The sequence below is a fragment of the Suricata suricatta genome, chromosome 3 (genome assembly GCF_006229205.1).
Source record: "Suricata suricatta isolate VVHF042 chromosome 3, meerkat_22Aug2017_6uvM2_HiC, whole genome shotgun sequence".
Taxonomy (NCBI): Eukaryota; Metazoa; Chordata; class Mammalia; order Carnivora; family Herpestidae; genus Suricata; species Suricata suricatta.
Genome location: NC_043702.1, coordinates 41,567,894 through 41,593,056, shown reverse-complemented (window position 1 = coordinate 41,593,056; position 25,163 = coordinate 41,567,894). Strand labels below are relative to the sequence as shown.

The window sequence follows — 25,163 nt, the reverse complement described above, 5'->3', positions numbered from 1 at the left end:
CTCACCATGGCTGCCTTCCCAGCCAGCAGTTGGCAGAGTAACAAGGGGAGTGCAAGTCCCTTCCTTTTAAGGACACTTTCAGAGGTGCCATATATTAATTCTGCTATGATCCTAGTGGCCAGAGTTTTGATCACATGGCAACACCAGCTTGCAAAGGAGGCTGGGAAATTTCTTTCCTTGAGCAGCAAAATGCCCTGTTAAAAAGGAGGGAGAGGGGCATCTGGCCGGCTCAGTCAGTTAGGCTTCTGACCTCAGCTCAGGTCATGATCTCACGATTCGTGGGTTTGAGCCCCACATTGGGGCTGACAGCCCAGAGACTGGAACCTGCTTCGGATTCTGTGCCTTCCTCTCTCTCTAGCCCTCCCCTGCTCATGCTCTTTCTCTCTGTATCAAAAATAAACAACAACAAAAAATTTTTTTTAATTTTTTAAAGGAGGGAGATACAGGGTTATTGGGAGACAACAGTGTTTTTAATAGTGTCGTTGAAGTATATAATATAAATAATATAGTTAAGTATATGACTCTTAATTGTACAGTTTAAGTTTTACATATGAATATACTTGTTTAATCCCATCTGGACCAATATACGGAGCATTTCCTTCATCCCAGAAGATTCCCTTATGCCCCTTCCCTGTTGATCTGTACCCCTAACTCTCCCCAGAGGTAACAGCAATACTGATTTCTAACCATAGATTTGTTTTTCTCAAACTTCATATTAAAAAAGATACTCTTTTATGTCAAACTTATTTCAATCAACAAAATGTCAGTGATACTCATCCATGTTACTGTATGGATTTGTATTGTATTCGTTTTAACTCACATATATGTCACATATTTTATTTTTAGGTTTCTGTAAAATGGTTTGAAATCATTTCAAAAGAAATGACTAGGTTTCCCAAGAATAATAAATTATTATCTCAGCAGTAAATAATTATATGTTATACTGTGTAAAACACAGGTATATCTGTAATAGACAGAGTTTAAAACCTAAAATGTTTGTTACCTTTTAGGTGCATCAAACCAAATGATAAAAAAGCCGCACACATCTTCAACGAGGCTCTGGTATGTCATCAGATCAGATACCTGGGTCTCTTGGAGAATGTCCGAGTCAGGAGGGCAGGCTACGCCTTTAGGCAGGCCTATGAACCTTGCCTAGAAAGATACAAAATGCTTTGTAAACAAACATGGCCTCACTGGAAAGGACCAGCAAGGTAAGAAGTTCCTTGATTACATTTAATAATGAAGTTTTAAAGCATACAAATAACATGCAATTTTCTTCACACGCTGTTGGTAAAACAGAATTCTGTGGAAAGTTGTATGTAACCTCTGTATTGGACCCTCTTCTATCAGGATACCATTTTGTATTAATTTTTGATTGATTATAGAGGTCTCAATTGTAAGGTCTGGATGGGGCTTATCCAATCCACAGATTTTAAAAATATGCTGTGGCAAGTTAGTAGGAGGGGATTTGTAATTGCTAAGTATATTGTGTAGAATGATAAAAGGGTGGAGTTAGAGGTATCTTGAATCCATGCTTTCAGCCTTTTGGTTTTTTTTCTCTGGGGATTTAACCCCAGAGACAGACAGTGGGTAGGGTTGGGCGTCTTACTCTTTGCACTAGGTCTGCACCCGTGGAGAAATCAATACAGAAGCAGATTGGACTCAGATACAGAAGCAGATCAGACTCAGAGTCAGTGTTATTGCTGATAAAGTGAGATTGGAGAATACGGCATATTCTGGGCCACGCAGCTTTCAGCTTATCTTCCCGCCATTGTATCAGCCCTCCAGTCCCCGACAGTATGCTGGACCACTGCGGGCCCATCCATGGAGCAGCCTCCGGGAGCCCTCCACATGCAGAGAGAATGTGTGTCCTGGTGGCGGGCTACTGTAGAAGACAAAGTGGGCCTTGTCTGTCCAGTGGTCTTTCTTTGGCTCTCACCAATCAGAGAAGTTGCCCCTTCTCTGTAGGTTGTAGAAGCTCTCCAACTGCCACAGGAAGGCCAACGTGCCCGTTTTATGGGCCTGAGCAGGGACTAGGGATTTGAGTTCACTGTGCTGGTATTGTCTCCACATTCTCACTAGACTGGCCTTTAATAGGAGCATCAGTAGTATTAGACACTCACCCTTTATTACAAGGAGATGAACTCTAGACATACGATGTGGTCTCTGCTACCCAATTCAATACCTAGATGATGTAGGATGTGGGTACTGTTTGTTCCCACTGCTAATTTCCAGGTCAGAACATGTTCACTCCCTGCTGGCACCTAGGCCATAAGCTGGTGGGATGAAGTTTAGTTAAAGATTGATTTTGAAACTGGGGTCCAGGGTGGAGAAGTCAGTCAAGTTCAGGCAGGCCTCATTCCCACCACACAAGGCCTATGCTTCATTACACCCCATTGCTCTGGCACTTGGCACTCTCTTCTTGGGTCCTGCCCATGCTGTGAGGCATAGGTGCAATATTAAAAACATTTTGAAGAATTAACTGAGTGGGTTCAAAATAGATGTGAGTTTCTTATACACCCTCCGGGTTCTTGTTGGTGCTTTGTGATGGCTATATCTGATACAAAGATTACCTTTGCTAATGAAATCAAGATACTGGTTTTAATACCAGATTTTCTTAGACTGCACAGTTCTGAACCCAAATTTACTTTCTCAGTGTTACTGGATTTGGTTTTGTTTATGGAATTCAGTCTGAAGATTCTTTGATAGAAGGCTGCTTACTAAAAGGCCAATTATACTTGGAAATGAAGGTATTTTTTTAATACCACTGAGAACCTGATACTGTGATTTCAGAGGAGATATCCTCTTTTTGTAACTCGAAAAACTCACTATTTTAATTTATTTTTATAGGGCTGGTGTGGAGGTTCTGTTTAATGAGTTAGAGATTCCTGTGGAAGAGTACTCCTTTGGTAGATCAAAGATATTCATCCGGAACCCAAGAACAGTATGTAACCAACACCTTTACAGTCTGAGCTTATGTTATAATCATATAGACAAGTTCTTAAAGGATATTTAACTGCATAACATTACCTGAGATGCTACCGTAAATGCCTCATTCTTGTTCTTTCTGCAAATGTCCAAGGGGATGGGTGAATAGGGAACAGTGGAGGAACGTGTATTTTTTTATGAAACATCAAAATCTTTGAACTGATAGGTCATACACTTCCTAAATCATAAAGGAACTATTGTTACAACAATAAAACCTCCCTAATTCATAGGAATTGGAGGTCAGTTTAGTCTGTATTTATAATATCTGAATTATGCCATAATTTCAGGAAAGCCAGCCTTATTACTTTGAGGTACATGAAAGCACTCATATTAAAAAAATTTTTTAAGGTGAAAAGAACACTTAAAATTCTACTTAGGAACTCCAAGGGAGCGTTTTTTATAAATGAATATAGGCTAGCATATAGTATAACTAGTACAACAGTGTTGTTGGTCATTTGGAAATTTGGAGAATCTGGAAGAATGTCTGAATTGCTAAACAGAGACCTCTTATCAGCACCTGCCTGCCCTGAGCAGTTGCATTCCCCTGGATAGCATGAAGGTAAATCTGAGTGCCCCGTTGAGCCCTTCTCTGATTTGTCATAAATCCTAAACGACTGTTAACTAAATAGCGATCTTGTATGAATTCATCAGAAGGGTTTTCTCATGGGTTATTATCCATATCATCCATAATCAAGACAGTTACTCATTTTTTTTCTCAATGTGGTTGACTCTAACATCATGACGTTTTTCCATCTAGGGGTGTCTTTCATGTATGTCATAAGGTTTTGGTCGATTTTTGATAAATCTATCTATCATTCCTTACTAGTTATTCAAGCTGGAAGACCTAAGGAAGCAGCGCCTTGAGGACTTGGCCACTCTCATTCAGAAGATTTATCGGGGGTGGAAATGTCGCACACACTTCCTGCTCATGAGAAAAAGCCAAATCGTGATAGCCGCCTGGTACAGGCGATATGCGGTAAGAGCCTGTGACCTCTTAATCTGTAAGAATGATGCCCATTTGCAAGTATTTGTTATGTACTTAAGTATGTATGTAAGTGTTATGTATTCAGTCCTCCCAGCAACCTCATAAACTGAGTGCTCTTGGGGCACCTTTGTTAAAGGCGGGAAAACTGAGGCATGAGCCTTGAGTAACTTGCCTGTGGTCACACAGCTGCTAGGTGGCAGAGATGAGGTTTGAATCCGGGACTACTTCAGAGTTCGAGTTTAGTATATCATACTGCCTTCCAGTGATGTAGGTCCATGTCATGGGAAATCTAAATCTTGAATTTGCTCATCAGATTGGAAGAGACAGTGTCACTTAACCCTTTTCATGGGGTAGGCTCAGTTTTCCAAAACAATTGGCTGTTTTCCATGTATTGTAGCAGCACTGAAAATGGCTTAATTCCAGAAAACTGATGCCACATTTTAGTAGAATTCTGGATTTAGTGAAAGGATTGGATTTCCTTTAGTCCTCAGATAACTGGTCCTATTAACTATGGGAAAAGACTCAAAAATAAAGTATATTTAGTTAATTGACATGGAATTTCTTTTGGGAATTCTGTTTCTCACTAGATTGTAGATGTTTCATTGGAGACATAACAAGTTTGAGGGAAATCCAAAGGTTTGCCTTTAGGGTAACTTAAACCTGGGCTGTGTTCTCACAAGTGATTTTTATGATAAGAACACTACTTCCAAATACTTTTTCATTCTGTGCTTCTTCTCTAGAGAATCAGAAGATAAATTGAATTTGCAATCACATCTCCTTTAGGATACTCTCTTTTTCTGCTATGGAAAAGTTTTACTAGGAGGCAGTGTATAATCAGGATGTAGTTTTGCTGGCCTATTCTCATGTAATACATTCTAGTATAATATGTCCAAGCTTGAGAAATTAATGAGATATTTAAATGAGTAAGCCAAAGGAAAAAACTGCTTGAGCTTGAAGAGAGTATCCTTAAAATTGTCTCCTCTGGTTGAAAAAGTACAACAGTGGTACAGCTGTTCACATATGAGATTCATTCATACATATCTGCAGAGGACTGTTGTCACCAACATGGCTGTGGTGGGTTCTCTTCTGTGCACATAGCAATGTCACTTGACTCTTATGCAGATTCATAATGCTCTGTTTTATATTTGCCTGAGACAGGAAGGACCAACAAATAGCCAGTCTTCAGGGAACCTTTTTTATCATTTCTTATTTGGAGATCATTAAGAAAACCCAAGTTTGGAAGTATAGTGAATTCGTCTATCTTGAATTCTACAAGTGCTTTTGGAATACCTACCAGGTATTCCTCTGCCAGGCCCTGGGGATAGCAACGTGCACAAAATTAATGCCTGGCCTCATAGAGTTCATTCCTAGTAAAAGGCAATATGCATGTAAGCAAGCAAATAATCAGAACAATCAGATTGTAGTCAGTGCTGGGAAGGAAACAGAGTAATAATGGACAGAATAGTGAGGAGAGAAGGATATAAATTTGGATAGCATGGTCAAGGAATACCTTCTGGAAGGGGGCATTTCATCAGGAGGATGGGAAGAAACAAAGCAATGAACCACAAAAGTAGGTGATCTTTTACCTTCCTCCCTATATTGAACTTTTGTATCTCCTGATGAAAAAAGGAGCCACCATATAATGTATCATTAAATCACAATGGTGAGAGTGACAACTAATATTAATTGGGAGAAGAGAAACAAATAATAGCCCAACTTTTAGAGAAGGTATTAATTTCGCTCTAGCATTACTTACATCTGTTTTAGAATTTGAACTAAATACCTCAATCAGCTAACTACATATTATCCAAGCTAGTGATTAAACTCAACCTTTTTTCTCAACCAAATAACTCAAAGATTTTCTAAATGCCCGTTTTCAGTTGCTGATTATTTTAAAATCTATATTCTGTCATTTTATGGCTCGATGAGACAAATTTTATTAAGGTTTATTTTTGCGAAAGAGAGAGAGAGCACGAGCAAAGATGAGTGGGGGAGGGGTGGGGAGGAAGGGGGGCAGAAAATCCAGAGTGGGCTCTGTGCTGACAGCAGCAAGCCTGATGCAGGGCTTGATCTCACAACCTGTGAGATCGAGATCGTGACCTGAGCTGAAGTCGGTCACTCAGCTGACCGAGCCACCCAGATGCCCCTCTCTGAGATGAATTTTAAAGTAAGATAGTTATTTTCAAGCTATCTGGGATTTCAGAAGGAAACATCGAGGCAGACGCATGGCATACGTGATGGTCGGATATTGTAGGTATAGTTTGTTCTACAGCCATGAAATGTGACTCTGTGAGGAATCTTGGACAGGTTCTAGCTCCTCACTTGACAGAGGAGGTAGTGACTTGTGCAAGGTCCCAGGGTTCTCTTTGCTTTTCTGCATGGCGTTCTCTTTTGTTCTGTTGCTCATGTGTCGATAGCATCACTGTTTTTCCTCTGAGATTCCCAAACATAGCCTAGAGTGCTGGAAAGCATGTCTCCCACCTTGGAAAAGGGAGCTGAGCAACCCAGCATTTCCAGAGTGAGATCGGCACAGCATGACTTCATGACTTGGTTAGAAAAGCTGTGAGATTTTATCACAGATGCCCACGTGCCGGTGAATATCCCACAGTAAATACAGTACGAGGTCGCTTTTCTAGGGATAATATTCCAGTGGCCTCCACTCTTCCAAGTAGAAGTAAAAAAGGCCTTTGGGCCTTGATCTTGCCATGCCCACATTTGGCCGGGGGGGTCTTTTGCTTGGCACCTCGCTGGGTTTCTTTAACCCGCCCCACCTAGAAGTAACTTTGGCTGCAACTCAACCTACTTGGTGCTCACTTGACTCTCCCAGGATGTGTTTTCTATTTCACATTGCTGGTTGGTATCCAAGTGCAAGTCCTTGGGTACAGGAATGGAGTTGGAGTCACATGTATAGTCTCACAGTTCTATTAAAGTGATACTCATTTAATTATATTTAGCATCCTTGAAGCATACTCTGAGTTAACTGTAATAATTTTGGATTGTTCTATATTTTTGTTTCTTTACATATTGGTTCCCAGAAGGAATGTGGGAGGTCAAGGGTTAATTGCATTAAGTGAGCAACTACTCTGTCTCTGTCCTTGCAGTATAGGTATTATAGATGTGTCAATAGAACTGATAACATCTCCCACTTTTGTCCTACAGCAACAAAAGAGGTATCAACAGATAAAGAGCTCTGCCTTGGTAATTCAGTCTTATATCCGGGGTTGGAAGGTGAGTTTAAAAGAAGTGAACCTTATTTGTTGGAGGTTTTCAGGTTCTTCACAAAGGATGATGATGTCTTTAAGGTCACGCAGCAGGGGGGAGTTCCTCGTCTCCTGCCTTCCCGTGTAAACAGTCAGAGGGAAAGGATAAATATTATGGGCTCCACTGGGGCCCTTGTAACCATGTCTTGGCTGCATCCTTCTAACTGGCTCTCTTCTCAAGAGCTTTGTTCTCTAAGCAGGAAGTCTTGAAATAATACTACGCATGAGTTCAGTATCCTCTTGCCCCCTGTTTGCAAGGGAAGTGGTAGTCCAGAAGGCTGTCTCTCAGCACTGTTGCCTCCACACCTGTGCGTCCTGTCCGGCCCCGCTCCTGACATAACTTCCTGGTGACCATCTTGGGGGCTGCCCCGTCATGATCAAAATATCCTGAGCTCTGGCCATTCTAGTGGGGATCACAGTGCACCCATCACCTAGTTCCAGATCCTTCTTGCAAGGCTTGGTTCAGGGGTCAGCAATCTATAGCCTATGCTTGTTTTCGTACAACCCGAGAGCAAAGAATGGCTTTCGTGTTCTTAACGCATTGTTTAAAACAACAGAGGGAAGAACTTTTGATGACATGTAAAAATTATATGGAATGCAAATTTCATATAAATATATATACAAGTATAAAATATATATGAATATATATACAAATATAAATACAAAGTTCATATAAATAAAGTTTTATTGGTACAAAACCTTGCTCATTTGTTTACATCTTGTGTGTAAATACATCTTGTGCTTTAGCGCTGTGACAGCCGAGTTGAGTAACTGATAGAGACATATAACCTGGAAAGCCGCAAGTACCGTCTGGCCTTCTACAGACAGTTTACTGACCCCTGCTCTAGGTCAAAGGTCCTTCAGGGCCTGTTGCTGGGAGATTTTTGTGGAGTGGCTAGATCCAAAGGAACAACTTCAAGACAGTTCCCAGGCCCACAACCCCTTCAGGGTGTAGAGCCCTAGGCTGGGAGTCCAACAGCATCTATCGACCTTTGTCTAGGCCCGTGGGACACTTTGGTAGCTGTCCCATAGCAAATGTCAAAATATAAAGGCAAGCACATTGAGTAAGGAAGTGACTGCCTGCAAGTCCTTCTTTGGCCTTATTCCTGGGTCACGGGTCCATGACTCCAGGATAGAGCCTTCAGACGTTCAGAGCCCACCTCCCAACCACATGCCCTCCTGGCCCCCATAAAATCAGTTTCTGGTACCTACTGAGGAGAAGCCACTGGTTTTGGACTCATGAGATTTTTTTAGCAAGTTTCTAAACATGTCTTTTGAGTAAAACGTACAGCTGCGGTGACATAGCCTACAACAGTAATAGAAGCGATAAATGGATTTTGGAGCAGTGGAGATCCTCCGACCACATTCGGAGAGCTGTTCCTTCTGTCTGACGTGCACCAGCTGCTGTTGCTCGTGCTCACATTTCTTCACGTCCCACTTAGGGCACGAGAGGCTGCTGTCTCGGTCTGAATGGGGGCCACACTGTTGTGCTTCATGACATCGTTATTTACTACTTTCTCATAGTCTGTTTGGGCCGACTAAGCAATTTCTCCCTTTCCTTTCTTTAAACTATAGATTTTTCACTTGAGGATGGTTATTATGACGGTCCCTGAAAGTATTTTTTTCAATCCGTATGGAATTTAACTTTTCGTTAACTTTCTACTTCTCTGGGTGATTCTTTACTGTAGGCCCGAAAAGTCCTGCGGGAACTGAAGCACCAGAAGCGCTGTGAGGAAGCAGCCACCACCATCGCGGCCTACTGGCACGGCACCCAGGTAGGCTAGAGACTGCCCCCAGGACCCAGGCATGGGTCGGGCGTAACGTGTGGGTCAGAAAACGTTTCACTGGCTTAAGCTACTGAGCACGCATTTACCTCTCTCTCTCTCTCTGACATTTTGGTGTGGGGTGGTGGCACACGCTTGTGCGTTTGCTGTGTGACGGTGACCCTTGTCTTTCTTCTCTGTCCTTTGGGAACCAGCAGTAACCTTTCCTGCCGTAAACTTTTCTGTAACTCCTTTTCAAATGCATCACAGGCGCGAAGGGAACTGAGCCGGCTGAAGGAGGAGGCTAGGAATAAACATGCTATTGCAGTTATTTGGGCTTACTGGCTTGGATCTAAGGTACTTGATACACACGTCCCATTACTCCGTCCCGGAATCTGCAATAATCAGTTTGTATCTCTAGCGTATCCGGGGATGAATGACTGCAGTTAACAGGGGCTCACCCTGGTGCATGTTCTTAGTGGCCGAATTGAATAAGCCTGGGTACGTTAGTGTTCATAGTGCACGTTAGGAACCCTGAGCATGTGAAGGCCAAAAAGACTAATTCCTTATTAATGAGGCACTAGTATAGTTGCTCTTTTAAAAAACAACTCTCAAGTAACATGCATGTTTAGTTTTTTTTTCCCCCTCCCTCATCCCTCCCCTTACCCCCGGTATATACTGGCAGTTTTCTAGAGGTATTTTTGTTTGGGGGGTGGGGGGGCATGTCGGGGATGTTAAGATCTGGGCTTCAGTTGGTCTTCTGCAACACGGTGACAGTAAGAACACCTTTAATGCATGCCTTTAAAGCTATTAATCCATGGGTGAAATTGTTTTTTAGGCTCACTGTGGCCGCCATTGATTATTATAAGCAAAATATTATATGTGAAAAGAATGATCACTTGTGATTGAACAGAAAGCTGTGTTCATGCAAAGCTAGCTATCATTGCCACTGAAGAATCCCAAGAATTTCAGCTTCAGCTGTTTGTGTTCAGAAACAAAGGCCTCCTGAAATACTCTCACTAATCCCCAGGCAGAGTCGTGGGCTCTGTGAACATTTCACATACCCCAAGGGACGAGACTTTTAGATGTTTTTGTTACTTAGAAAATGAAAGGTCAACTCTGCTAAAAATGTGTATTCCAGTTAGAAACATAAATATCAATACAGTCCTATGTTTTTAAGTTTACCTTGTCAGCATCAGAAGTCCATCTTGTGAGAAAAATGAGAAAAGTCAACATTTGTCTATATAAGGATCTTAATTTGCCAAAAGAAAAACCTCACCAGAGCTGTTCATTTGTGTTCCCCCTTGAAAAATCTGTGAAGAACAGACTAGAGTTCCTTTAGTGAACGGAGGGAAATGTCCGAGCTGAGGTGGAGGGACTCTCAGAAGGTTCTCCCTGGGGCTTCACCCCCGGGGTAGCTCACTCCCAGTCTGAGAACCAAATGTGGTGAAAAATCACTGCGTGTTTCATCTTTCAAAGTAACCAGCCTCAGATTGACTTTTCCCTAAGATTAATTTTTAAGCCTCTAAGTCTTTTCACTTTTTATCTTGCTTCAGCATACTTCACTGTCTGGGACCTCAGATCACACTGAATTGTGATATGTGCTTCTTCTAATTTGCTAATGGGAAAGAAACAGCCTTTTTCCCTTCCACGTCCTTAATGGTTGTTCGCAACAGTTGTCTTTTTGTACGTCCAAATGAGTGAACGACCGCAGGAATTCATAGCCTCTTTTGCCCTGTATACTGGCAGCAAAGGGAAGTCTGCTGAAGTCAGTACGTGCCACTCACAGCTCTGAAGCTTGGATAAGGGAGAGAGAGTGTGTGGAGAAGTAGAAGAAGGAGAGAGAACGAGGAGGGAAGAAGAAGGAGAAAACTGAAAGTAGGGGAGGCAGAGGCGAGGCTTACCTCTGAGGCCACGTAGATTGCCTTCTTGTGGAACAGAGGCTCCGTGCACTAAACACACAAAGGACTGCACCAGCCGTATGCAGATTCTTTGGGTTTAAGTGATTATGCCCTATTCCTCTATCATTCTGAAATCCTTATTCATAAGTTGGCTCTTCTGTTTGGTGGGGTATCTTTTTCTGGTCATTTGTGCTGTCTGCATTGGGCCGTCTCTTTTATTTACTATCTAAAACATTCTAGGCTCGAAGGGAATTGAAACGCTTGAAGGAGGAGGCTAGGCGTAAGCATGCGGTCGCTGTCATTTGGGCTTACTGGCTTGGACTGAAGGTACTTCCCCACCCCTTCTGACCACGGTGAACTCAATGAAGCCTAGCACTTACTAACCCGGAGAAAATGATTGATTATGCTTGCTTATGGTCTGCACAGTCTTTTACAATGTCACCTTGCCTAATTCCATTTCTTTTGGAGAACAAACCTGTGCACTAATATTTTCTGATTTTATTGTGTATTTCTTTAAATAATAGGTTTAAAGTATCTAAAGCGTCTAATCAGACACTTAGTGATCCAAGTCCTATTTTATGTGATCTTTATGAAGGTGAAGTTTGTGTTTTGTTTTTTGCTTCTAATTCATGAGACGGAGTTACAGTAGTTGAGCTAAAAGCTGACCCACAGTCGCCAGTGGCCAGCCAGGAGATATCTGGCTTTTGTTTCCCTTTGTCTGCCTGTTCTGCTCCAGCCGTGGCTCCCGGAGCAGAGCATTCGGCAAAGTGACTCCCATTCTGATTGTTGAGCTTAGAAACCAAAGGGTTTTGCATAAAAGTACAGATTTTGGCAAATAAGACCAGCAGTTAAAGAGAACTCTAAATTCAAATAAATGCCTTTCTGTGTAGGGCAGGGTTTATTTCCAAGTGGTGCTTACGACGTTAGGCAAGATGCACGTAAGTAAACATGACTGAGCCCCAGAAGCAACGTTTTGCCCTTGAGAACCTTGGACAGTGTCAAGGTTCTGTCTTCCTATTATTCAGTAACTCATCACCGTAGGGCACCATCCATATTGTCTTTTGAGGATAACTAGACCCCTATTTGACACTATTCCTCTATATTATTTTTGCTATAATATAACAATTCATCTTTTTCTAAATATTTAAACACCTGGATGGTATTTAATCACTGACTCTGAATCTAAACAGCATCAGCAATATCTGTACATTCTGCTTCTGAATAATCTGCATTTTCCCCTGAAAATTTAGCCTATAAACTTTTAGTAAGTTAACCTTTTTGATTGTGCTGAATATTCATCAAGTAATTTTTGAAGTACTTAAGAAGTAACTTAAATATGAATTTAAGATGTTCTATTTCAAGAATTCTAAACAAGCTCTAGAACTACTTTTTTTAAAGGATTTTATTTCCCGTTTTATTCACTTGTTCTAATTTGCATTCTGATTTTCATAAAAAGAAGGAACCAAACATTGAGTCAGGCTTTTTACCCTGTTTAATGTAATCTCCCAGCAGAATCACATTTCTCTTTAGTTTCTGGGTTTAACTAACTGTGTACGATTTCAGAAACTCCCTCTGTGTTAGGGCTGTACACTAGCAACATATAAATCAAATTCAGTTTGTAGGTGAATGGTGTTCTAACTAAAGTTAACTGACCTTACTCTAGATGTAACTCTTTTTTTCTCCCCAGTTTCCAATAAAACAGAAGTATTTTAATATGTCACCATTATTATTGTTCTGAAATAAGATTAAACTTCTTTGAAGTCCAAGACTGTAATAATTTTAAAGCGTGATGTTGATAAGAGCAGTAGTTTTGCCCTTTTAAGTCATTATGTTCTTGTGGAATTGATTGCAATCTTCAGTGGATCCTTTTTGGACTCCTAGGGCCCCTGAGGGAAGCCCATTTTATATGTCAACATGTCACCAGGCCTTTCAGGGGAAATATTCCTGTGAATATTAAAAAGCATGTTGCGGTGAACTCACTTACAGTGACATTCAGCTAAATATAATAGGACTTCTAGTGTTTTTCTATGGATATGTTTACATGAAACCTCATTTTAACTTCTCTGCTTTGCTATGCTATTAAAATTCCAGGAGCCAATTAAAAGGTAACATTTTTCTTCTCCTTGTCCCTTCTAACTTTATTAGTTTGAGATTTGAAATGGTTATGAGTCTACCAACTCCTTGGCTAAAAGAGAAACGATAATTAGTAACATAGAATATGAACAAAAGGAGGAACTGCCTATGTGGCGTCTGGGGAAAATTTTTTTTTCTAATTTATTCATTTAGTTTTGAGAGAGTGAAAGAGAGTGGGAGAAGCAGGGCGGGGGGGAGAGAGAATCCCAAGCAGGCTCTGCATTGTCAGTGCCTTGCCCAACGTGGGACTTGAACTCATGAACTGTGAGATCATGACCTGAGCTGAAACCAAGAGTTGGATGCTTAACTGACTGAGCCACCCAGGCGCCCCTGGGAAAAATTTTAACCCTTAATAATAATCTACAAGTGTAGAGAATGGGTCTGGTGCTCACATGCCCCACAGGACCAGGGAGGTCACAGGGCTGAAGGAGGTAGGAGATGGAAGGTGGATCAGGAATGATGGGACCCCGAGAAGTTTGGAGCATGCCTGTCTCATAAAGGCAGCCATAGCTCCTGTGGTCCATGTCATCCCTGTCATATGGGAATGGAGCTCATTGTTGCTAGATCTTAGAAAACTTTAAGAGAGTGGGGTGCCTGGATGGATCAGTTGGTTAAGCCTCCAACTTTGGCTCAGGTCATGATCTCACAGTTTGTAGGTTTGAGCCCCACATCAGGTTCTGTGCTCACAGTTCAGAGCCTGGAGCCTACTTCAGATTCTGTGTCTCCTTCCCGCTCTGCCCCTCTCCTGCTGGTACTCTGTCTCTCTCTGTCTCTCAAAAATGAATAAACGTTAGGGGAAAAAAGGAAACTTTAAGAGAAACATGCAGTCTGACTTCCTGTGTGAAGTTCTTAATTTAAAAATAGGCATATAAAACATTTTTCTGCAAACTGAATTTGGTTAGTAGGTTGTGAGCTTATATTTTGAACCTGCGCAGTTAAACCCAGAAAACTAAAGACAAAGGAAAAAGGTCCATCATATCTGAATTATTCAAATAGGCTAATGTTTTGCTAAAATCTAATGTTCTCATTTACAGCCGAGTGATAATATTTTACGTAGGTTTTTTTCTCAGTTTCAAAACTCAACTGTATCAGTCATTCATTCATTTGGTAAACACCTCACCCAGTTAGTGTTGGACACTAGTATGCAAAGTGCATATGAAGCATAGCAAGGAGGAAACAGGGAAACTAAAACTATGATATGTCCTGAGTGTTGTGACAGTGTTAGTAGAAACTCGGTAGGGGTAGAGATGAGAGAAAAATTAATGCAGTTAAGTGGGAGATAATGGGAGACCACAAGCTCCTTTTTAAATTCATATTTTTAGGCGCATTGAGCTCCCAGTGTGCAGTACTGAAGTCCTGTCTTCGTATGCAGGGCTTTTGGGTGCTGTGATAGAGTTCTTTAGGTATTTTCTTTCTTACCTTTTAAGAACAGTTTGCAGTGAAAATTACCTTCAATAATTTTTTTTTCTGAAATGTATTTTGATTTGTGATAAGTTCACAGCTGTGCCTGTGGACTGCTGCTTGTCACATCAAGCTCTTTAAAAACGAGTTAAGAGGATTTAAAACATTAGAACATTCTGGTATTATCACTTTGCATCTTCTTTTTCTCCGATTTAAAATCCACTGTCTCCATGTGCTTCAATCATTTTACTGTATCCAGAAAGTCACTTATAAATTTTACTTGTTCCACCTTTTTTTCCTTTTGGATAGAGGTGATAGCGTATCACCGGTATGGGCTTCTGCTGGCCACCCGTTAACCTCTGTGTTCTGCCGCTTTTTACAGGTCCGTCGGGAGTACAGGAAATTCTTCAGAGCCAATGCTGGAAAGAAAATTTATGAATTTACGCTTCAGAGAATTGTAAGTCCATACCTTCTGTGTGGCTAATTAACATTAGTTATCTAGCTACTTAGTAGCATCACCTCAATCATAAGTGGATTATTTGGTAACCATTAAATCCTAGCTGGGACACTGAGAGATTGTGACCTTCTATCATTTCCCCTCAAATTCAGGTAGAATTTCGTCAGGTCAGCAGCCCAGATATGATCAATAAAATGTTCTTCTTTGACAGAAAGAACGTCTTCTGGGAAAGATGAACCCAAAAAGCCTGGAGTCCTAGCTCAGGCTACTATAACGAAAATACCATAGACTGTGTGGTTTAACAAACATTTATGTCTCACGGTCCTGGAGACTGGGCAGCCCAAGGTCAGAGTGCCAGCATGGTCTGGTTCTGGTGAGGGCTTTTTCCTGGGTTCCTCACAGGAGAAGAGAAAGTGAAGCAATCTCATTCCCATGTCCTCTTACAAGGGCACTAAGCCTGGGAGCACCACCCCTGTGACTGTACCAACCTAACTGCCTCCGCCAAGGCCCCGTTTCCTAACACTGTGCCATTGGGGGTTAGAATTTCAACATAGGCATCTTGCCCCGCTGGACCACCATGAGCTGCTGCCGGGCAAGGTTGGCCAAGGGGGAGAGCGCAACTGTGCCAGTCTCCCAGGACAGGTTCTAGCATTTTCCTCTGTCTTCCAGAGAAGTATATGTAGTGATAATGTGCAAATTCTAGAGCCAGGTTACCGTGCCACATCCAGATTTGTGGCTTGAGCTTATTACTTAACTTCTGTGAGCCTCATCTTGTCGCCTGTAAGATGGGGTGATAATAGAAAGCTCTTACAGTGCCTGGCCCATGGTAAGTCTCTATAGCAGTGCCACCCAATAGGACTTTCTGCAGTGGTGAAAAAGTTCTAGATCTTGTGGTACAGTAGCGTAAACTCTGGCCACATGTGGCTGTTGAGCACTTGAAATATAACTAATATGACTGATGAGCTGGATTTTTAAATTTTTTTAATTACTAAAGATTTAAATAGAAATAACCACATGTGGCTAGTGGCTACCTATTAAACACTGTAGCTTTCTAGTGTTAGCTGGTGTAGGTATTTTTGTTAATATTAAAATTAGTGTTAGTATCCTTTTCTCTTAACCATTTAGTGGAGCTTGGATTTTCCCAACCAATACAGAGAGTTAAAAAGAGATTTTCCAGAGGAGTTACAACATCTTATAAATGAAAACTTGCTAAATTCCACCAAAGAGTGGTTTGCTTGATCCTGGTTTATGTAAAACAGTGGCTTTTCTGGTATATTTTACTTACCTAGCATTTTTTGTCAAATCCAACATAGGTGCAAAAATACTTCCTGGAAATGAAAAATAAGATGCCTTCCTTATCTCCAATAGACAAGAACTGGCCATCAAGACCTTACCTATTTTTGGATTCTACTCACAAAGAGCTAAAAAGGATTTTCCACTTGTGGAGGGTAAAGAATGCCTCATTGGGTTATTTTTTCAGAGACTCCTTAACATACAGTTTGAGTGTTTGAGAAACGTTATGTAAGAGCAGATTTTTAACCATGTTTTTCCTCTAACTGCAAAGAGACATACCTGAGGACCTTGGTATTTTTGAACCGTGCATTGTACTTGGCTTTGTGTGAGAATTTCTAGATCAGCCAGCTGTCCCCATGGCTGTCCCCTGTCATCCTCGGCTGGGAAGGAGAGTGTACCTGTTTCCAGTGTCATTCCCTCCCAGATTCCAGTTGCTTTAAAGTAGTTCAGGTTTTTGTTTTGTTTTGATGTGTTTCTCGTTTTCACCTTTACCTGAAGGAATACTGCCAGGGATAGAAACAATAACATTTGAACATCTTCACACAATAGAGTTAAATCTTGAAGACTGTAGGAGTTTACTTTCTAAGATTTATTGAACACATACATAATCATACATGAGAACACTACACATTTTGATGGACTGGAGGGGAAAAAAAGCTTTAAAGTGCCTCACAAGACATCAAAGAGATTAAAGTTCCCCTCAATCTGAATTAAATGGAAGCTAAAAATCTATTTTACACTGCCTTATATTTTTAGCTTCCTTAATTTTATGAGAGCATAACATGTTATTTAGGTGTTGCCCAGCATAAGGACACAGATACTTACATAGATGTTGACTTTATTTTAATAATTTAGTCAGTTGCTATATGGAATGCTAACTATGTACAGGTGTCAGATACGATATAATCACTGGTGGGAGGGCTTACCTTTGGTAAGTGAATGAGTGGTGTATATGACTTCCAAGAAACTCTTTCCTGCCGGGCACCGTGGGCTTGTCCCTTACCAGAATCGCGTAGAGTGACATTATCACTGAATAGGGCATTATTGGTAACACAGCATGTGGGACTGGATTCTCACCTCCATTCCCTAACTTAATGCTGTCAGCTTGGTGAAATTCACCAGTGTCCTTGTGATCATCTCCCCCTTGCGTCTGATGGTGAGACTGTGTTCAGCAATGACGATACAGAGCTTCTAACACCAGGGATCTGCTCAGCCTCTGCTCACCTCGGCGCCCCCGGCCCCTGGATCTTGCCCTTACCTCCTTTGCGTTTGGGGATAGAGGATGAAAGGGATGTGTTTTTCCTGAAAGTATGAGCAGCAATGCCAACAACATTTTATACAATTATGTCAGTGGTTCTTAACTACATGTGTAACTGAATGCCCTAGAGTTCATTTGAAACACCTTGCCTAGGGGCACCTGAGTAGTTCAGTCCATTGAACGTCCAAATACAGCTCAGGTCATGATCTCACTGTGAGTTCGAGCCCTGCTTCAGGCTCCATGGTCAAGCTCCATGCTGACAGCTCAGAGCCTGGAGCGTCCTTTGGATTCTGTGTCTCCCTCTGTCTCTGCCCCTTCACCACTCATGCTCTGTCTCTCTCTCAAAAATAAACATAATAAAAAAATAAAAATAAAACGCCAGGCCATGCCCTTCCAGCCACCCCCTGTGTCCCGTCAGTGCCATCTCAGAATCCAGCCGAAGGAGAGATTTCTCAGGTCCCGTGTCCATACCATAGAATGGTAGTGCGGGATTCAGAGCAGTATCTTTCAAACCAAGGGTTGTAGCATATTTGCGAGTCATGAAGTCAATTTAATAGATTACTGACCAGCATTTTAAAATGAAACACAGCAGGAGAGAAAATAATGGAATACAGGACATGTTGAAGAATTGTTTTGTGAAGGATTTGTGTCAGTTGTCTATATGTGTGCAGTGAGTTGTGATGTACAATGTCATTCTTCCAGTGAGTCTTTGTGAAGGAGTGTGAAAGGCAGGCCTAAAGGGTGTTGGGGTGGAGATGGGGCTGATGTCAGAGTGGGAGGGAGGCTCAGTGCAAGGCTCTTGGTGTTCTGAGGAGGCATCCCGAGTTCCACAAGACAGACAGTAGTTTTTATGTCATCTTCCAAGACCAACCTTTTAAACCCCAAAAAAGAAAAATGCTCTTGATTTTTTAAAATGGATATTTTGTGTACATTTACTCTAATTCTTGATGCAATTAAATTGGCTTAGCATATTTAAGAATGAGTAATGACTTATGTAAGTGATATCTCATTTTTTCTCCTTTTCATTTCTCTCAGTGTAAAAAATATAGAGACCAATTCACAGACCAGCAGAAACTGATTTATGAAGAAAAATTAGAAGCCAGTGAACTCTTCAAAGACAAGAAGGCTTTATACCCATCTAGGTATTATGACTTTGCTTTACCCATAAAAGTCAGTATTTTAAAAGTTCCACAAATATATGTGTAGGTCGCTTCTAGTGGAGTTTGATTTCAGTGATACATGAGAGATCTTTAATTTTATGAATTATTTTATGATCAGCCTTCAGCCTAACTCTTCGGGACAAAAGCAAATGACATGTATGGGTTTGCTTAGGTCATTAGATTTGCAGTGGACATCAGTGAATCACTCTTAGTTCACGCTATCACGAAGTATTTGTGTTTTAAATAGAAGATGCGAGTTCTGTGTTAAGACTATTTGTACTCTGTACTTGAGGTCCAGTTGTTTGAATCCTTTGTTGTTAATGAAAAATATTTTATAATGAATTTCATCTTGGAAAACTAGAAAGAGAAAAATGGCAAGGTAATTATTGTACTGTTAGCCATAATTTAGAATTCAACATTTAAAACAATTATTTTGTAGTTTTATACTCCGTTTTAACCCATTCGGTGGAGAACATCCAGCTTTTCTCCCAAGTTGTATGTTAATTCTAACATGTGTTCAACATCAAAGATAAACTGTAATAAAAATGGAAATGAAGTTTAGCTCTGTTTAAAAAAGTACACTTAAATACATTTGAGCAATGGCTTTCATAGCATACTGTAACAAAATGAGATTGCATTTGTTGGTTTTATTTCATTGGCATTAGCCTAAATACTTCACTAAATAATTAGAAGTCTTCATTTAAAATACAAATTGTAGGGGCGCCTGGGTGGCTCAGTCGGTTTAAGTGTCCGACTTTGGCTCTGGTAATGATTTCATGATTTGTGAGTTCAAGCCCTGTGTCCGGCTCTGTGCTGACAGCTCAGAGCCTGGATCCTGCTTCGAATTATGTGTCTTCCTCTCTCTCTCTGCCCTTCTCCCACTTAGGCTCCATCTGTCTCTGTCTCTCAAAAATAAATGTAAAAAAAATTTAAATACAAATTGTATAGGCTATTAAGATAAGTATACATTGCAAATTCCTGTTCGTTTTCCATAGTTTTCAGAGACCGGCCCAATTTCTGCTGGTGATACACGTATGCAGTCCCCAGACCAGTCTTCTTCCTCTGACAAGCTGGGTCAGGCTCATTTGCATGATAAAGAAGAGTGAGCCAGTCCTTGGCTCTGAGAGTGTTGCGGAAGCACTGCTCTGTGATGGCCTTTGTTCTCCTCACACCTTGGGCTCGATGTTAGCTTAGCGGCAGTGCAGTCAGGTCGGTCCCTTTATTGTAGTCACCAAGCATTCAGTAACAGAAGCAGTACCAGCCGTAAGTTTACCAAGTGAAATCGTTGGTAAAGACCGCTTACCTGAATATTCTTCTATCTCCCAAATTCATCATTTCTCCCCCAGAATTCCCATCCCTTTCTCATCTGCTATTTATAAAAAAAAAAAAAAAGTAGATTATACAATTTCAAGCCAATAACAACTTTTAGCTTCTTCCAAAGCGTGGCCTGGAAATAAGAAAGCATAGTACCTGAGTGTATTCACGGGTATTACGTGGGCTGTGTTTATATTCTCTGTGTCGTCAATGACACAGCCTGCTGGGTCAGCTGACCGGGTGGCTTGAGATGGTCCATGTAAGTCCAACATAGCATCTTCCTCCGAAGTCGTCCAAAGTGCCTGCTGCAGAAACCACATTCAAACACGAAAATGGTCCACGTGCTCTCTCCAGCAACTAATTTATTTAACTTTTTCTTTATACATTTTTTACTTGGAATCATCTTCATTAACATTCCCTGTGGATGACTCTTCAGAAACTGAAAGAAGAAAACTGCATTTTTGGAGGAACAAATTCAGAGGCTCTTAGCACTTTTTATTATTAAAACCACATTTGTTGATTCTTCCTTTTAAAAAAAATGGTAAAGATGAAATAAATCAAAACACATTTGACTGTGAACAACAAGAAAAAATATACTGACATCAAGCCAAGTCCTTTTTGGGTCGTTTTCTCCAGGCCTGCTCACCCCACAGCAGTGAGCGGGGTGGGATAACTTAGCCTCCCCGCACCATGTGCAGCAGCAGCCCTGTGGGTGCCAGCCTTTTATATGCCGGGAGCTGTGAAACACTGGCCACCTACGTGGATTTTTCTTCCCTGATCTTCCACCCACAACGCAAGCATTTAAAATTGTATTTGCAAATTGCCAGAACTTTCTAGCTCACAGTGAAGCCACAGTTTATTGTTGTGTTGTTGTGGGTTGGTGTCTTGGAAGAAGCTGTCCTGAAAGTGCACCCCACAAACCTTTAGGGAAATCGACATCTGGGGTGCCTGGGTGGCTCAGTCCGGCTTCGCCTCAAGTCATGATCTCTCAGTTCGAGAGTTCAAGCCCCGCGTCAGGCTCTGTGGTGACAGCTAGCTCAGAGCCTGGAGCCTGTCTTCAGATTCTGTGTCTCCTTTCTCTGACCCTCTCCTGCTCATGCTGTCTCTCTCTCTCTCTCTCTCTCTCTCTCTCTCTGTCAAAAATAAATAAAACATTAAAAAAAAAAAGAAATCGACATCTTAGTGCATGATTGTGCTGCTTGTAAGATAGAGCTTGGTTGAAAGAACACTGCTCTGCTCCGGAATGTTGACTTTGGCCCCTTCTGTCCGTGGAGGGTCCTATCCTAGGAAGAGAGGCCTGATTCTTCTTTCATACACTGCCTATTTAGAGCCAGAGTTATGTGGTGATATTAAGTGCTCTGTAGCTTTCTTCTAAAGGGGTTGCTCTGAATCTGTTCTTCCCTGGGCTGCCTATTGATTTTCTTATTCTCTGCAAGAAAATGAAGCTTTTCTTTGAAGCAGGTCATGGTAATGATCTGCGCTCCTTTTTTCCATTGCCACATGTCATTTAAAGGCATGAGAAGTCCTTTGTGGGCAGCTGTTAACTTTATATTAACAGATGAGAAGGAATTGCTCTTTCCTTGAGACCATGCACTTGGGCCTTGGCTGTCTTTCTTGTGACTCATTTCTATCTCGATTGTTCTATATGATAAGATTTTTATCAAAGTTCTATGTACAAAATGCTATGATCACATCAAAAAAATGTATTTGAAATGGGTTTAAGGTTTCATTTCTAAGTATCTAGGACATGTGTGAAATGCATAAAATTACCTTTGATGAAGTCATCGCTCTTTAGAATCAGCTGACCTGTTACCTTTCTCCAGTGATACTTACATCTGGGACTATTTCTAATGTGAGGGGATTTTTTTCCCTCTAGTGTTGGGCAGCCATTCCAAGGAGCTTACCTGGAAATCAACAAGAATCCCAAGTATAAGAAACTCAAAGATGCTATTGAAGAAAAGATTATCATTGCTGAAGTGGTGAACAAAATTAACCGTGCCAATGGGAAGGTAAAATGCGATCCCTGAAGACTTGGAAGAAGTGCTTATCAGTTGGGACAGTCATCTTTAGTTTTCTGAACATTTCAATGTGGATTTCATATTCTCGGCAGAATTCTTATAAAGGGAGCTACATCCCCTGACCTTTAAACTTAGGTGGAATTCTGCGTGTTTTCTGAAACTTTTATGATTTAAGATACGTTATATGTGTTTTTTGTGTGTTCTCAGTTTACATAGGTATGCATGCTGAAAGATACAGAACAAGATGAGCAAATTAACTAATACTTTGCACTCAATGCTTGACACACAAGGACCACTAGGGGTGTTTTCATCATAGGTTTTACATTCTTACTTGTTTTGTTTTGTTTTGTTTTAGAGCACATCCCGGATTTTCCTCTTAACAAATAATAATCTCCTTCTTGCTGATCAAAAGTCCGGGCAGATCAAGTCCGAGGTTCCTTTGGTAGATGTGACCAAAGTATCGATGAGCTCACAGAATGATGGCTTTTTTGCCATCCACCTCAAGGAGGTAAAGGTCTAACTATTGGTTTGTTTGAAAGATTTATGCATTTGCCCAATCTCTGAGTCACTGATTTAAAATTTTCTACACCTGGGGCGCCTGGGTGACTAAGTCGGTTAAGCATCTGGCTCGTGATCTCAGCTCAGGTCATGATCTCACGGTTCATGGTTCGAGCCCCATGTCAGGCTCTGTGCTGACAGCTCAGAGTCCGGAGCCTGCTTCCGATTCTGTGTCTCCCTCTCTCTCTGCCCCTCCCCTGCTCATGCTCTGTCTCTGTCTTTCTCTCAAAAATAGAAGAAAGAAAAAAACGTTAAAATTTTCTGCATCTTGCTGATTTGCAGCTTTGGGCTATATATTCACTCCTGTGTAAAATATCAGGCTTGGCTTTTCAGTGGTTGAAATTGATTAACGGAAATTGAATTGATTAATCACATTTATTGTTCATTGAGTTCTAATTTCACTGAGCAGCTTTTGTTAGCACTCACAGCAGCGTGCTCTATTTTGAGAATAATACATGGAAATACCAGGATGTTCATGGCTTCCTCCTGTGGTTTATTCTGTGTCCCAGCTTCATAAATGTCCGTCCCCTTGTTCATCTTTAATTTGTGATCTTTTAATTAAAGAATGCAACCACAATAAGACAACTGCCCAATAACTTTGACCTAAGAGTTTTTAAGATTCTGTGCTTTTTCTACCTTAACTAGGACTTTCTGATTTTTTTTAAATTTTATCTAATTTTGAGAGAGAGAGAGAGAGAGAGAGCACAAGTAGGGGGTAGGGGGAGAGAATCCCAAGCAAGCTTCATGCTCAGTTGCAAGCACAATGTGGGGTTTGATTTCACAACTGTGAGATCAGGACCTGAGCCGAAATCATGAGTCAGACACTTAACCAACAGAGGCACCCAGGAGCCCCGAGGACTTCTGATCTGAATGAAGTAGTTAAGGATGTAGGCTCTGGAGTTGGTCTCACCAACTTTACAGTGACCTTGGCGGAGTCCTGTAACTTCCATGTGCTTACCTAATTTTTCTCCTCTTTATTTATGTTTTATTTTATTTATTTATTTTGATGTTTAGTTTGAGAGAGCGTGCATGTGCAGACACATGTGTGCACACGCGTGAATGGGGAAGGGACAGAAAGAGAGAATTCCAAGCAGGCTCCATTCTGTCAGCGCAGAGCTGGATGTGGGGCCCATCTCACAGACCGTGAGATCACTACCTGAGCCAAAATCATGAGTCCAGCTGGGGCGCCTGGGTGGCTCAGAGCCCGGAGCCTGCTTCAGGTTCTGTGTCTCCCTGTCTCTGCCCCTCCCCCATTCGTGCTCTGTGTCTCTCAAAAATAAAAAATAAGTAAAAAATAAATTTTTTTTTAAGAGTCAGACACTTAACCAACAGAACCACCCAGGCACCCTTTTCTCTTCTTTAAAATGGAGAGAATAATCGTACCAGTTCATAATGTTGTTCTAAGGATTCAGTGAGACACTGTGTAAAGTGCTCAGCAGAGTGCCCTCCATGTAACAGTCACTGAATAGGAGATGTCAGCGAATATAATCATATTCAGGGACCCGCATCTAGCTGGTAGTGCACATGTCTTGCCGTTTCTCCACTTGCTTCATTCAGCCTCCCTTCCCCACTGTGGAGCCTAACTTAAAGGGAGCACATCCAGTCCTAATACAGTGAACCTTGATTACACGTAGTAATGCTGGTGCCCAGGCAGTGCCCACAGTCCCCCCAAACCAGAGTTTCTTGGATGGGGCACAAGCATCCTACTTCTTGTAGCTCAGCTAGGCCCCCCCTGCTCTGGGGTATGTGTTGGGAGTGTTGTTGTTGTGCTTATGTTTTTAACCAGACCACTGAGGAATTTTTTAAGCAGCTCTTCCAGATTGAGTTCCAGGTTAGGTCAGTGCTCCTCAAGCCTGAATGTGCAAACAGATCACTCAGGGATCCTGCCTTGGTTCCTAGTCGGTGGGCTGGCGCTAGGGCCTGAGGTTCTGCTTGTCTAACAAGCTCCCAGATGATGTTGGCGGAGCCTCTGATCCAGCTACCATTTTGGGTAGGGTCGGGTTAGGTAACCTTACTAAAAGTGCCCTGAGCAAGTTAGAAGAAATACCGCTTTCATCATTGTTTATTTGGAAGAGTGGACTCCAGTAGCTGATGTTTTTTTCTTAAAGAGACTGTAAATACATTTGCAGCCAAACTGTAAACATTTACCTCGTAAGCTGTCTTTAATTACAATAGTCTGGGGCGCCTGGGTGGCTCAGTCCATTGAGCGGCCAACTTCGGCTCAGGTCATGATCTCGAGGTTCGTGGGTTTGAGTCCTGCATCAGGCTCTGTGCTGACAGCTCAGAGCCTGGAGCCTGCTTCCCATTCTGTCTCTCTCTCTGCTCCTTCCCCACTCCTGCTCTGTCACCCTCTCTCAAAATTAAATAAACATTAAAAAAAATTTTAATTACGATAGTCTGACCCTTGCTCTGTCCTTTCAGGGCTCCGAAGCAGCTAGTAAAGGAGACTTTCTCTTCAGCAGCGATCACCTTATTGAAATGGCCACGAAGCTGTATCGGACGACTCTCAGCCAAACCAAACAGAAGCTCAGCATCGAGATTTCTGATGAGTATGTCCCTAATTGTTTGAGTGTGCCGTTGCACTTTGGGCTTTATTGCTGTAGTCAAGTGCGCCAATCTTACTCATTTATGCAGCCACTACCTTTAAGTAGCAAGTGTGTGTCTGGTATTTATT

At 41.6% G+C, this 25,163-nt stretch overlaps 1 protein-coding gene across 5 annotated transcripts in view; it reads left to right on the top strand.

Moving 5' to 3' along the window:
- Positions 1–25,163, top strand: part of MYO1B (myosin IB) — a 143,540-nt gene that overhangs the window by 111,959 nt on the left and 6,418 nt on the right. For 2 of the 5 annotated variants that reach the window (XM_029934209.1, XM_029934208.1), the window contains 13 exons: positions 1,011–1,211; positions 2,851–2,944; positions 3,815–3,964; positions 7,133–7,201; positions 8,922–9,008; positions 9,267–9,353; positions 11,138–11,224; positions 14,814–14,888; positions 16,202–16,336; positions 18,475–18,581; positions 21,790–21,922; positions 22,287–22,439; positions 24,911–25,038. In XM_029934209.1, coding sequence (XP_029790069.1) covers positions 1,011–1,211; positions 2,851–2,944; positions 3,815–3,964; positions 7,133–7,201; positions 8,922–9,008; positions 9,267–9,353; positions 11,138–11,224; positions 14,814–14,888; positions 16,202–16,336; positions 18,475–18,581; positions 21,790–21,922; positions 22,287–22,439; positions 24,911–25,038 — 1,506 coding nt within the window. The remainder of the gene's footprint in view (positions 1–1,010; positions 1,212–2,850; positions 2,945–3,814; positions 3,965–7,132; positions 7,202–8,921; positions 9,009–9,266; positions 9,354–11,137; positions 11,225–14,813; positions 14,889–16,201; positions 16,337–18,474; positions 18,582–21,789; positions 21,923–22,286; positions 22,440–24,910; positions 25,039–25,163) is intronic. The other 3 variants (XM_029934212.1, XM_029934211.1, XM_029934210.1) reach the window with 2 other exon arrangements.